This window comes from Salvelinus alpinus, chromosome 28, assembly GCF_045679555.1.
Source record: "Salvelinus alpinus chromosome 28, SLU_Salpinus.1, whole genome shotgun sequence".
Lineage (NCBI taxonomy): Eukaryota > Metazoa > Chordata > Actinopteri > Salmoniformes > Salmonidae > Salvelinus > Salvelinus alpinus.
The window spans coordinates 26,868,540-26,884,008 of NC_092113.1; the positions used below are offsets into that span (position 1 = coordinate 26,868,540).

At 41.2% G+C, this 15,469-nt stretch overlaps 2 protein-coding genes across 3 annotated transcripts in view; both read left to right on the forward strand.

Moving 5' to 3' along the window:
- The window catches only part of LOC139557566 (uncharacterized), a 182,432-nt gene that overhangs the window by 36,404 nt on the left and 130,559 nt on the right, over positions 1 to 15,469 (forward strand). The gene's annotated exons all lie outside the window — the stretch shown is intronic.
- Positions 1 to 15,469, forward strand: part of LOC139557560 (spermatogenesis-associated serine-rich protein 2-like) — a 35,330-nt gene that overhangs the window by 6,400 nt on the left and 13,461 nt on the right. For both annotated transcript variants that reach the window (XM_071372544.1, XM_071372545.1), the window contains exon 3: positions 2,836 to 2,915. In XM_071372544.1, coding sequence (XP_071228645.1) covers positions 2,836 to 2,915 — 80 coding nt within the window. The remainder of the gene's footprint in view (positions 1 to 2,835; positions 2,916 to 15,469) is intronic.

The following is a 15,469-nucleotide window of genomic DNA, read 5'->3' on the forward strand; positions in this document are numbered from 1 at the left end:
ACACTTAAGTCAATCGGGACAAATTTTTATAGGCCCTCCTAAATAAGTGTTTGTAAATGGTGGAAGTTTCATCTGCTGCTCTAACTTGTGTTGCTCTATCTCCCTGCAAGAAGCAGTAGCCTAGCCCTAGATATGTTTGAACATGTCATGTCAACTCCTTGTCATGCCAAACATACATTGGCACATCATATTTGGCATGACAAGGAGTTGATACGATAGCACACAGAGCTGGCATCAGGCTAAATAAGCAGCACTCGACAAATTGACATGCAATTTAATCAAGTGGGTCTGTTTAGGCCATACACTCATCTCATAGTAGGCAGGGCAAACCTGTTTTGGTGATTGGTGAAAATTTCTGGTAGGCCTATATCATCAAAATAAATCAATCACAGTGTGTTTTTGGACTCATGTTTATGCGCTGTTGAAACTACCACATGGAAACTGGATATATTTTTTATATCACTGGTTGGAGGACAACCTGCAGAAGAGTCAGGTACTTTTTGGAACGTTGCATTTTGATACGGGGGCCACCAGAACAGAAACACTAATGCAACACTTTTGTCAATCCCGCCTATCGATTATCTCGTTGAAATCAATTACGCAAGAGGGAGGAGATGAGGTTGCACGTCCTGTTAAAACTAACACAAGGAATCTGGGAACAATGTGTACATCACTGGTTAGAGGACAATTTTAAAGAAGACTGCTTGCTACATGTTGAAGTGTTGCATTTTGTTTCAAGTGGGTCTCCAATGTGGTAAGTATAGCATAACACTTTTTCTGTTAATCACTTCCATGGATATCACGCTGAAATCAATAGAACGGGGCAAACGTTTGGGGTGTAGTACTCTTTAAACTAACGCTAGTCAAAGGCCACACGGAAACTTGGAGAAACCATGGTTGGTTAGATAGAAGCCTTCTATAAATTCTATCTATATTTTGGAATGGGTGATGTTGATTTTGTGAAGCTGCCATCACGGAAAAGGGAACAAACTACATTTTCTCTTAATTAACTTCAACGAATCACGACCCGCCATACGATATGAAGTGACTACGGTTGGTTTCTATGTAAGTGAAGGTTTGACTTTGAAATCGGTGTATTTGTGTGTGGCCAGCGACTTTTTATAGAGAGACCGTCATGAATTATGACAAAATCAATAGTACACAAGATATTGATCTGCTTTAAGCAATTGATCTTGCCATTGTGTTAACTATAAACTTTTGTAGAAACATCACCAATCTGAGGTAAAAAAGCATGTGTAATCCCCCCCCCCCCAATTTGATGTTGTCAAAACATCAGTTTGTGTAATGTTAACACCTACTGTCCACATCAATGGAAAGTAGAGTAATTCTACATTAATTAGATATGGCAAAATAATTCTTAATTTACATTTTAGTCATTTAGCAGACACTGTTCTGCAGAGCGTCTTAGTTAGTGCATTCCTCTTTAAGATATATGGTTGTACCAACTAGCTATCTATCTCAGTTCCTCTTGCTGCTCCATAGGCAAATACCTTGGTCTTGAAGTGGATGCGAGCTTTGACTGGAAGCCAGTGAACTGTGCAGAAGAGCTGGGTGACATGGAAGGTTGAACACCAGGCGGGCTGCAGCATTTTGGATAAGTTTCAGGGGTTGATTTTAAATAAAGCAAACGCAAAGTTTTTTGCCCCAATCACATTTCACATTTAACCATTTAAAGATGGGGTATTTTTCTGTACAATTTAATCAGGTGCTCTAGAAGAGCGTCCATAGGGGCTGTGCAGCAGGCTGAACGTTTGACGTCCCTACTCAAAGCTATGAACTCCTGGCAAATTTCTATTTTAATATCTGGAGGTTGCATGGTGGAATTCCATCAGATTTTCCTGCTCTGCTATTGTACTGTAGACAAAAAAAACATTGACTGTCTCAGACCAAACATCGTTGCCACTGCTGCTTTTGGCCAGAACCGCTTTTGGAAAGGATACATTCCGAGACATCTTATTGAGGTAGAATGGATCCTTTCAAACACAATAGTTGAGAGAGATGGACAGCAATTTGAACTGACATTCATGCAGTCCACATTGGATAGTATATACCTTTTTAAGTGTTCAAACTTTTCTAAGATAAAGTTAGGCTATTTCATGAACTTTCTGAAATAAAGCCATCCATTAAGACTTGCAGAGTACTGCAAAACTGTCCTCTGGCATTCTTTGCTCATGCCACATGTCTTTGGGTTGCAGCAACCCATCTGTTTCTCATCTCATTGAGCTTATTTTGTTTAGGGCGGTATTCGTATCCGTCTGATGCGTAAACCCCTGCTTTGCTGACTCATTCCGTTTCTAGAACTGTACATCCGTTATAACCGGTTCAAATTCAATGCAGATCTCAGCTCATTTTGGGCCAGTCCAGATGCTAAGATTTCTTGAGACAAGTTTCATTTCTCTGGGGTTAGTTATTTTTGGTCCTATCCTAAATAAAGCCCATAGAAGTGTTGTAAAATCTTTAGGCCTAGGCCTCAAGCACCTTATTAAAAAAGTTGTAATACAAGTGCATATTTTACTTAAGAGGTCATCAAGCAAGCATCTTCTCATTATTCACCCAGTAAGGAAATATCCAAGTCCTCCTGTCTGTTCCACATGATTTATGACAATCCCTGTGTTCTCAGCCATGGTTGACTTTCAACACAAATACCTTTTGAATGTACAGGAATGACTAGGTATGAGGAGATCTTTGTTTGAACAAATGATGTGCTTATGCATATACAATTTGTTTTGCAAATAGACCTAGGTCCAGCAAAAAACTGAGATTCCAAATCCACATTTTATTTTTTCAAGCAACATTTTCTCTCTTTCCCCCCAGATACTTCTGGTATGGTGTTCGACACTAACTTGAAAATGGTTATGTCCCAGGGAGGGACGTTTGAGAGAATGAAGGAGAAGGTAAGGACTGAAAAGGATCATACACCAAAAGATTTCTCTCTGGGTTTGACTACAATCCGATTGCATTGATTTGAATACAATTCCAGTTTTGCTAGTAGGGGCCTCTTTTATATCTGTTGTGTAAATTTCACAGTAAAAAAGAATACGTACGTCTAAATATATTGAGATTTATAAACTAGGCGCATGCCATACACATGCATGTTTTCCATTATAAAGCCGACCCCCGTCCTAAAACTTGGTGTATGAACTAGGATTATAACCTCGCCTGAAAAATGCCATCATTCACTATGGTGACAATAACACCCTTTATTTGTTGTATTAACATTTAACATTTAAGTCATTTAGCAGACGCTCTTATTTGAATTAGGCAATGGAAGTTTCTAAAAAGAAAAAGCAATGGTTCATTTTATCACAATTCTGTGGAGGTGTGGGTGGAATGTTTTGATATTTTGCCATGACTTTTTCAATTTAAATATGCATGCTGACTATAGCGAGTGCCATACACTGTCCTCGCATTCTGCAAGATTAATTATATATTCAAAACAATTTAAAAGTAAATGCTACAGCCTAGTGTTTCCTCTGGAGAAAACAAAAGTGCGGTGGGGGGGGAAAGGTCGTAAAGGTTATTTTAACATATTGGTCCATGCATATAGCCTATGTAGGTCTACCTGTTAGGGTCACTTGGGTAACACGGCCTCTCTCTGCCTGTACTTCTCACAGAAACCACTTCATGTCACAATCCCCCCCCCAAACACTTTCCCTGGTTGCCACTTCTCTTGTTCAACAAAACATGTAATCTGCCCCATCACTCCCCAAAAATAATTTTGAGCTAGGGTGGCATTTTACCCCAAGTTACCCTACAATTGACTAGAGGTCGACCGATTATGATTTTTCAACGCCGATACCGATTATTGGAGGACAAATAAAGCCGATACCGAATAAAGCCGATAAATCGGCCGATTTATAAAAATAAAAAAATACATATATATATATATATATATATATATATATATCATACACACACACACATTTTTGTAATAATGACAATTACAACAATACTGAATGAACAATGAACACTTTTATTTTAACTTAATATAATACATAAATACACACACACACACACACACACAGCCCCGAAGTGACAATGATACTGAAGAGTCTGCTTAGGAGACAAATCCTCAACTGTTTGAATAAAAATAGTTTAAGTTACCTGTGATGAATGTTGAAAACAAAAATTGTAATTTCTATATGCAGGAAATCCTATTTCAATAATGGGCATGGTAAGAATTGACGACCAAAGTGCGAGTCATAATTCCCATGACACCTTTTAGCAAAATCTGAAAAGCGGTTCCTTCATTTATTCCATAGGATATTTTTAGATTCACTTTAAAATAAGGTCTGTGTTTCGTGTAGGCTTACACCACCGTGCCAATTTTATAACTGTGTAGATATCCATAGGACAAGGTAACTCTGATCAATATTGGCTAAATATAAGCGAAGATCATTTTTTCTGTAGAGTGGATTTATGAAAATATGTTGACAAACGTTACATTATCCTAGTGAGATTTACACGGGTATCAAAACGTCGAAGCGGTTTAAGCCTGCACGAAACACAGACCTTATTTGAAGTAGATCAAGACATTCTCTATGGAAGACATGAACGGTAAAATAACGAAGGAACCCCTTGCAAGTTATTACAGGAATTATAACGCGTCGACTATTTCTCTCTAAACCATATACCTTTGACTAATCCGGAAACTATCACCTCGAAAACAAAATGTTTATTCCGTTCCGTATTTTATCTAACGGGTGGCATCCATGAGTCTAAATATTCCTGTTACATTGCACAACCTTCAATGTTATGTCCTAATTACGTAAAATTCTGGCAAATTAGTTCGCAAAGAGCCAGGCGGCCCAAACTGTTGCATATACCCTGACTCTGCGTGCAATGAACGCAAGAGAAATGACACAATTTCACCTGGTTAATATTGCCTGCTAACCTGGATTTCTTTTAGCTAAATATGCAGGTTTAAAAATATATACTTGTGTATTGATTTTAAGAAAGGCATTGATGTTTATGGTTAAGTACACATTGGCGCAATGATAGTCATTGATTGATTGTTTTTTATAAGATAAGTTTAATGCTAGCTAGCAACTTACCTTAGCTTACTGCATTCGCTAACAGGCAGGCTCCTCGTGGAGTGCAATGTAATCAGGTGTTAGAGCATTGGACTAGTTAACTGTAAGGTTGCAAGATTGGATCCCCCGAGCTGACAAGGTTAATAATCTGTCGAGGCAGAACGTTCCTAGGCCGTCATTGAAAATAAGAATGTGTTCTTAACTGACTTGCCTAGTTAAATAAAGATTAAATAAAGGTGTAAAAAAAAAATCGGCCCCCAAAAATACCGATTTCCGATTGTTATGAAAACCTGAAATCGGCCCCGATTTAATCGGCCATTCCGATTAATCGGTCGACCTCTACAATTGACCCATGTTACATTTAGCACTACTCTTCCCTATGCACTCAGGGAAAATTGGTAACCTGCTTAATCATGAAACTGCTAAAAACTCTTGGTTTAAAATGGTGTAGGTCACGCATATTTAGGAGAAAAGCTGAGAGAGCTCTGTTTTCAGTGGTGTAAAAATACTAAGCAATTGTTTTGCAGTATCTGTACTTTTGTATTTATATTTGACTACAACATTCCTAAAGAAAATAATGTAGTTTTCACTCCATACATTTTTCCCTGACACCCAAATTTACTTGTTACATTTTGAAAATGGTCCAATTCACACACTTATCAAGAGAACATGCCTGGTCATCCCTACTACCTCTGATCTGGCGGACTCACTAAACACATGCTTCGTTTTGTAAATGATGTCTGATTGTTGTAGTGTGCCCAGGCTAATAAATAAGCAAGAAAATGGTGCCGTCTAGTTTGCTTAATATAACTTTTGATACTTAAGTATATTTAAAACCAAATACTTTTACACAAGTAGTATTTTACTGGATGACTGACTTTTACTTGAGTCATTTTCTATTAAGTTATCGTATTACTTTAACTCAAGTATGACAATTGGGTACTTTTTCCACCACTGCCTCTTAACAAAGGCCATTAAAACTGCTGTTTTCCCAGTGATTACAAGAATTGTTGTGCATTGACTGCTTGTCAGAATGCATGTTTCCTATGGTGCTCTTAAATTTAAGGAATATTTTAGGAATATAATTGAGGAATATTTATCTCGCATAGATCACACAACAACAAGCCAACTAGGTAAATATTCTGAACAAAAATATAAAAGCAACATGTAAAGTGTTGGTTTCATAAGCTGAAATAAAAGATGCTAGAAATGTTCCATGCAAACAAAAAGTTGTGCACAAATTTGTTTACGTCCCTGTCAGTGAACATTTCTCCTTGGCAAGATAATCCATCCACCTGACAGGTGTAGCATATCAAGAAGCTGATTAAACAGCATGATCAATACACAAGTGCACCTTGTGTTTGGGACAATAAAATGCCACGTGCTGTTTTGTCACAGCAAAATGCCACAGATGTCTCAAGTTTTGAGGGAGCAGGCAATTGGCATGCTGACTGCAGGCATAGCCGGGCGGCCCTATATGCTCACTACGCAAGTTGCATAGGGCCCCGCAAATTAAGCAAGGGCCACGCCTCCTCCTCGTGTCAAAGCGGGTGTCAATGTTTACAACTTGGATGACAGGATGAAGCGGAACTATCCTTCTGGTAACGAAAAGAGAAAGAAAGAAAATACCATGAGAGAATTGCGGGAACAGCAATCAGGTAAACCTGTGTTCTCTCCTCTCCAAGTTTGATGTCAGCAAATAAAAGTAATGTTAAGTTGATGTGCTAGCTTGCAGTGCATCTCTCTAGTCTGTCTTGCTAACCTAACTGGGCAATGCATCTCTTAGTCTGTCTTGCTTGCTTTCCAGCCACTTCCAGGGCTGTGTTCTGTGACTTTGTGCCTGACAAAAGTGAGAGTGAAATACAACTATTTATTACATACGGTGTTTATAAACTGCAGCTGGGAAAAGATAACCGCGTTGCGCGTGAACATGCGTTAATATGTGAATGCACGAAATGAAACTTGCGCTTTCCAGCAGCAACCTCTGTGGACACCAGTCCAGACAATATATAGGTGTGATGGCACTCCTCATACGCGCATGTCATTTTAAAACAAGACAATGATTATCTAGTCTCTCAGTCAAGGTTTAGTTACAACTCTGGACTAATGCAAGATGGAAAGCAATGGATTGACATTGACTATTGATTTATATATTGAATTTAAAATGTTGATTAGCTGGGCATACTGGGCAATATGGATGCACATCTCTCAGTAAATAATAACCAAGTATTCAGCCAAGCCATAGTATTGTATATTTGAAAATGTATAAATGGAAATCTGGGGGTGCCAGTTTGAATGGGCTTGATGCAGCTGATAAAATGAATAATATTGTTATCGATAATGTACAGGTGCTGTGCTTAAGTTTGTCAGTAGAGGAGATGCTGGATCATCAGCCAGTACAAGCACAGACTCAGTTGATCCACATCCAGTGTCAGCAAGTACTAACACAGACCCAGTACTGGCAGTTTTAGCAAGTACTAACACAGACCCAGTACTGGCAGCTTCAGCAAGTACTAACACAGACCCAGCAAGTACTAACACAGACCCAGTACTGGCAGCTTAAGCAAGTACTAACACAGACCCAGCAAGTACTGACACAGACCCAGTACAGCTGGCTTCAGCAAATACTAACACAGACCCAGTACAGATGGCTTCAGCAAGTACTAACACAGACCCAGGTGAATTACAAACTTCTACAGATGCACAATCGAGAGCATCCTGTCGGGCTGTATCACCGCCTGGTACGGCAACTGCTCCGCCCACAACCGTAAGGCTCTCCAGAGGGTAGTGAGGTCTGCAGAACGCATCACCAGGGGCAAACTACCTGCCCTCCAGGACACCTACACCACCCGATGTCACAGGAAGGCCATAAAGATCATCAAGGACAACAACCACCCAAGCCACTGCCTGTTCACCCCGCTATCATCCAGAAGGCGAGGTCAGTACAGGTGCATCAAAGCAGGGACCGAGAGACTGAAAAACAGCTTCTATCTCAAGGCCATCAGACTGTTAAACAGCCACCACTAACATTTAGCGGCCGCTGCCAACATACTGACCCAACTCCAGCCACTTTAAAAATGGGAATTGATGGAAATTATGTAAAAATGTACCACTAGCCACTTTAAGCAATGCCACTTAATACAATGTTTACATACCCTACATTACCCATCTCATATGTATATATACTGTACTCTATATCATCTACTGCATCTTGCCATCTTTATGCAATACATGTACCACTAGCCACTTTAAACTATGCCACTTATGTTTACATACCCTACAGTACTCATCTCATATGTATATACCGTACTCTATACCATCTACTGCATCTGCCATGCCGTTCTGTACCACCACTCATTCATATATCTTTATGTACATATTCTTTATCCCTTTACACTTGTGTGTGTGTGTAAGGTAGTAGTGTGGAATTGTTAGGTTAGATTACTGTTGGTTATTACTGCATTGTCGGAACTAGAAGCACAAGCATTTCGCTACACTCGCATTAACATCTGCTAACCATGTGTATGTGACTAATAAAATTTGATTTGATTTGATTTGATTTACAGGCAGCCTTAGCCAGTACTAGCACAAATAGAGGTGTACAGCCAGCACCAGATACAAGCAACTCAGACCCTAATAGAACAGTTGCTGCTCCACCAAATGACCCAGCAGATTGGCCCCAATCTTAAGACTTTATGAGGACTGAGTTAGACTGAGTTGGGTCCATTCAAACCAGGACTGGATTTTTCTTACCGTAAAGACAAGTCTAGAAGAGGTTTCCATTCAGGCGTATTACAGAGACAGCTGTCAAATGGGGAAAAGATTACCAGGAGCTGGCTTTCATACTCAATCAAAAACAACACTGTGTATTGTTTTTGCTGTAAGCTCTTTTCAACAAAAGACTACAAAATAATAAAGGAAGACGTGAATGACTGGTCAAATATCAACGCCTTTCTGAAACACCATGAGGGTAGTCCTGAACACACAAACAATATTATTGAGTGGAGAGAACTTGATCTGCGCCTAAGTCGGGGACAGACTCTTGACCAGATACCAATGACCATTTGAGGCTGAAAGAAAGGAATTGCGGGATGTCCTTACACATTTAATAAGTATCACCCAGTCTCTGGCTGAAAGAAACCTAGCAGTCAGGGGTTCATCAGACAAACTCTTCCAACCAGATAATGGAAACTTCCTAAAAGAGGTTGAATTACTGGTCAAATTTGACCCCGTTATGGAAAATCATCTCAGCAAAATTAAAGATAGAGAGACACATGCTCATTACCTTGGGAGGCACACACAGAATGAGCTGATACAGATTGTGAGTGACAATATTCTGGAAGCAATAGTGACTCAAGTAAGAGACTCCAAGTACTTCTCCATTATCTTGGACTGTACACCTGACATTAGTCACCAGGAGCAAATGTCCATTATTCTGAGAAGCGTGGCTTTAAAGGGAAAGCCAGAGATCAAGGAGCACTTCCTTGGCTTTGTGCATGTTGAGGTTACAACAGGCTTCAATCTGTCCACTGTTGTCTTAGATAAGCTGAACGAGCTCAAGATTCCATTTGAAGATTGCAGAGGACAAGCTTATGATAATGGGGCCAACATGAAGGGTAAGCACCAAGGAGTACAAGCCAGACTGCTGAAAAAAAATCCCAGATCTGTGTTTGTCTCATATGGAGCACCTACTCTAAACCTTGTCATTGCAGATGCTGCCAAATCTTTAAAAGATGCAGTTGGGTTTTTGGGCATGTGCAAACGCTCTTCACCTTCTTTTCAGCTGCCACACAAAGATGGATTGTTATGAAGAAGCACGTGAACATAACCTTGAGGTCATGGAGTGACACAAGATGGGAGAGTAGGCTCCAAAGTGTTCATGCAATCAGGTATCAGGCTTCAGAGGTTCGGGAGGCATTACTGGAAGCCAGACAGACGATCAACGATCCTGTGGCCAAAGTGGAGGCAGAAGCACTTACAGAGGAAGTTGGGTCCTACGGCTTCTTGATTTGCTGTGTCGTATGGTGCGAGATACTGACAATGACAAACAAGGTGAACAAGCTCCTCCAATCCGCCTCAATGCAGTTGAATATCGCAGTGAATTTAATCTCAAATGCAAAGGCCTTCCTCACTACATACCGGGAAACTGGATTCTCTCAGGCCCAGACAACAGCCAAAAGCATTGTGAAGAAATACATGTGGAGGCTGTTCTGAAAGAGAAGAGACTGAGAAACAGCAGGAGGCATTTCAGCTATGTAGCTCCTAATGAACCAGTGACTGATGCACTGAAAAACCTTGAGGTCAACTACTTCAACATTGTGGTCGACTCTGCTGTGATATCCATGGATGAGAGATTTGAAACACTCAACCAGGTGAAAACCAAATATGGAGTGCTGCACTGCCTCAGATGTCCAGGGAGTCTTTTAAAGGCCAACTACATGGAAGTTGAAAACACTCTAACCTTCAGAGATGACTGTGACATCAGTGGAATGAATCTGGCACACAAGATTCAGAATTTACCTGATCTGCCATCAGATAAGATGACTGCCTTTTGAGCCGCTTTCCTTTCTCTGTGAGAAAAACCCGGAGGAACTCTTTCCTAACCTTTGGATAGCCCTAAGAATTGCAGTCACCCTACCAGTAACAGTAGCATTGGCAGAGAGGTGCTTTCATTTTGAAAAGCTCATCAAAAGCTTCCTGAGGTCTTCCATGTCACAGGAACGTTTGAGTGGTCTGGCCATCGTGAGTATAAATAATGACGTGGGGAAACGCATGTCCTATGATGACGACATTGATGATTTTGCCTCAGTGGAGAAGAGGAATATTTTGATGGTAAGATTTAAATTCAAACATTCAAATGTTTACAAACTTAGTAACATTTTAAGATTGTATGGCAGAAGTGCATTTGTGTAAATGACTGCTTAACTGTGACATACTTTCTCAATTTCTTCCAGACAGTCCAAATAGACTGGTGCTGATGCTGAAAACCAAAGTTTATCACACCAACGTACAGTGGGGCAAAAAAGTATTTAGTCAGCCACCAATTGTGCATGTTCTCCCACTTAAAAAGATGAGAGAGGCCTGTAATTTTCATCATAGGTACACTTCAACTATGACAGACAAAATTAGAAAAACAAATCCAGAAAATCACATTGTAGGATTTTTAATGAATTTATTTGCAAATTATGGTGGAAAATAAGTATTTGGTCACCTACAAACAAGCAAGATTTCTGGCTCTCACAGACCTGTAACTTCTTCTTTAAGAGGCTCCTCTGTCCTCCACTCGTTACCTGTATTAATGGCACCTGTTTGGACTTGTTGTCAGTATAAAAGACACCTGTCCACAACCTCAAACAGTCACACTCCAAACTCCACTATGGCCAAGACCAAAGAGCTGTCAAAGGACACCAGAAACAAAATTGTAGACCTGCACCAGGCTGGGAAGACTAAATCTGCAATAGGTAAGCAGCTTGGTTTGAAGAAATCAACTGTGGGAGCAATTATTAGGAAATGGAAGACATACAAGACCACTGATAATCTCCCTCGATCTGGGGCTCCACGCAAGATCTCACCCCGTGGGGTCAAAATGATCACAAGAACGGTGAGCAAAAATCCCAGAACCACACAGGGGGACCTAGTGAATGACCTGCAGAGAGCTGGGACCAAAGTAACAAAGCCTACCATCAGTAACACACTAAGCCGCCAGGGACTCAAATCCTGCAGTGCCAGACGTGTCCCCCTGCTTAAGCCAGTACATGTCCAGGCCCGTCTGAAGTTTGCTAGAGATCATTTGGATGATCCAGAAGAAGATTGGGAGAATGTCATATGGTCAGATGAAACCAAAATATAACTTTTTGGTAAAAACTCAACTCGTTGTGTTTGGAGGACAAAGAATGCTGAGTTGCATCCAAAGAACACCATACCTACTGTGAAGCATGGGGGTGGAAACATCATGCTTTGGGGCTGTTTTTCTGCAAAGGGACCAGGACGACTGATCCGTGTAAAGGAAAGAATGAATGGGGCCATGTATCGTGAGATTTTGAGTGAAAACCTCCTTCCATCAGCAAGGGCATTGAAGATGAAACGTGGCTGGGTCTTTCAGCATGACAATAATCCCAAACACACCGCCCGGGCAACGAAGGAGTGGCTTCGTAAGAAGCATTTCAAGGTCCTGGAGTGGCCTAGCCAGTCTCCAGATCTCAACCCCATAGAAAATCTTTGGAGTGAGTTGAAAGTCTGTGTTGCCCAGCAACAGCCCCAAAACATCACTGCTTTAGAGGACATCTGCATGGAGGAATGGGCCAAAATACCAGCAACAGTGTGTGAAAACCTTGTGAAGACTTACAGAAAAAGTTTGACCTCTGTCATTGCCAACAAAGGGTATATAACAAAGTATTGAGAAACTTTTGTTATTGACCAAATACTTATTTTCCACCATAATTTGCAAATAAATTCATTAAAAATCCTACAATGTGATTTTCTGGATTTTTTTTTCTCATTTTGTCTGTCATAGTTGAAGTGTACCTATGATGAAAATGACAGGCCTCTCTCATCTTTAAGTGGGAGAACTTGCACAATTGGTGGCTGACTAAATACTTTTTTGCCCCACTGCATAGGTTTTATTTGACTATTTTGAGAGGTATAGCTGCAGCCATAGCCTATAGGGTTATGTTTACATTGTATAGACAAAGCTAATTGTGTAATATTGTGAGGACTGGACTAATTACCAGGCAGCAGAGCCAAAGCTCAACGTTTTATTTGATTATTTTCTACAATTTCTTATTTATGTTAATATTCACTTAAGATTCTATAGAAAATATTCTATTCAATAAATATTGTGTGTTTATACCTCATTCTCGGTTTACTTATTCTTAGACTGACAGATGGAGCAAACTGTTTTAAAGGAGGGAGGATTGTAGTGGGAGCACTGGGGTGTCAGGTGTGTCAATCAAATTTTATTGGTCACATACACATGGTTAGCAGATGTTAATGCAAGTGTAGCGAAATGCTTGTGCATCTAACAATTTCACAACAACTACCTTATACAAGTGTAAAGGAATGAATAAGAATATGTACATATAAATATAACGTTTATTACATCCAATTTTTTATTATTAAAGTGGCTAGAGATTTGAGTCAGTATGTTGGCAGCAGCCACTCAATGTTAGTGATGGCTGTTTAACAGTCTGATGGCCTTGAGATAGAAGCTGTTTTCAGTCTCTCGGTCCCAGCTTTGATGCACCTGTACTAACCTCGCCTTCTGGATGATAGCGGGGTGAACAGGCAGTGGCTCGGGTGGTTGTTGTCCTTGATGATCTTTTTGGCCTTCCTGTGACATCGGGTGCTGTAGGTGTCCTGGAGGGCAGGTAGTTTGCCCCCAGTGATGCATTGTGCAGACCTCACTACCCTCTGGAGAGCCTTCCGGTTCTGGAGGGCCTTCCGGTTGTGGGCGGAGCAGTTGCCATACCAGGTGGTGATACTCGATGGATTCTCTCGATTGTGCATCTGTAAAAGTTTGAGTGTTTTTGGTGACAAGCCAAATTTCTTCAGCCTCCTGAGGTTGAAGAGGCGCTGTTGCGCCTTCTACCATGATGTCTGTGTGGGTGGACCATTTCAGTTTGTCCGTGATGTGTACGCCGAGGAACTTAAAACTTTCCACCTTCTCCACTACTGTCCCGTCGATGTGGATAGGGGGGTGCTCCCTCTGCTGTTTCCTGAAGTCCACGATCATCTTGTTTTGTTGACGTTGAGTGTGAGGTTATTTTCCTGACACCACACTCCGAGGGCCCTCACCTCCTCCCTGTAGGCCGTCTCGTCGTTGTTGGTAATCCAGCCTACCACTGTAGTGTAATCTGCAAACTTGATGATTGAGTTGGAGGCGTGCATGGCCACGCAGTCATGGGTGAACAGGGAGTACAGGAGAGGGCTGAGAACGCACCCTTGTGGGGCCCCAGTGTTGAGAATCAGCAGGGTGGAGATGTTGTTTTCTACCCTCACCACCTGGGGGCGGCCCGTAAGAAAGTCCAGGACCCAGTTGCACAGGGCGGGGTCGAAACCCAGTGTCTCGAGCTTAATGACAAGTTTCGAGGGTACTATGGTGTTAAATGCTGAGCTGTAGTCGATGAACAGCGTTCTTACATAGGTATTCCTCTTGTCCAGATGGGTTAGGGCAGTGTGCAGTGTGGTTGCGATTGCGTCGTCTGTGGACCTATTGGGGCGGTAAGCAAATTGGAGTGGGTCTATGGTGTCCTGTAGGGTTGAGGTGATATGATCCTTGACTAGTCTCTAAAAGCACTTCATGATGACGGAAGTGAGTGCTACGGGGCGATAGTCGTTTAGCTCAGTTACCTTAGCTTTCTTGAGAACAGGAACAATAATGGTCACCCTCTTGAAGCATGTGGGAACAGCAATGCAAATGGTTTACACGGCTCACCGGTTTTGCTTAGGGCCCCAGGGAGGTCAGGACCGGCTCTGACTGCAGGAATGTTCACCAGAGCTGTTACCAGAGAATTGAATGTTGATTTCTCTACCATAAGCCGCTTCCAATATCGTTTTAGAGAATTTGGCAGTACGTCCAACCGGCCTCACAACTGCACACCATGTGTAACCACGCCAGGCCAGGACCTCCACATCCGGCTTCTTCACCTGCGGGATCGTCTGAGACCAGCCATTCAGACAGCTGATGAAACTGAGGAGTATTTCTGTCTGTAATAAAGACCTTTTGTGGGGGAAAACTCATTCTGATTGGCTGGGCCTGGCTCCCCAGTGGCTGGGCCTATGCCCTCCCAGGCACCCCCTGCTCAGTCATGTGAAATCCATAGATTAAGGCCTAAATGAATTCATTTCAATTGACTGATTTCCTTATATGAACTGTAACTCAGTAAAATTGTTGCATTTATATTTTAGTTCACTATAGATACTGTTCTACTATGGGGTTGTCAATTTTTTTCTATTCATTGTTTTGTTTGCAGAGGAAAAGTAAATGTCGACTGTTATAGCATCTTCAAAGTTCGCCTCGACAGAAATATTGTTTGATATTTTTTTCCCGTTGTGGCAATGATTTCGTCCGTGACGCAGTGCCACAGTTAAATGACTGCAGCGGAAACACTGCTACAGCCCACACATTTATGCAAAAGACGAATTGTTGTTCAATATTTTAGATAGATAGAAACACAATCTCCTGCTTGGTATAGGCTTAGAGATTAAATAGGCTATGATGTCGCACTCTGTGCTCCTATCGAACAGCAATATTATAGTCTACCCATATTGTCAAATATTTTACATACGCTACCAGTGTAATTGTTTGCAGTAACTTATGCTGTATTTGGCAAAGGAATGTGATAGCCTTTGTTTTTTCTTTCAGAAACTAATTGTTGTCGACCTGTCAGCAGAATGTTTGAACATGTTTTGCGTCA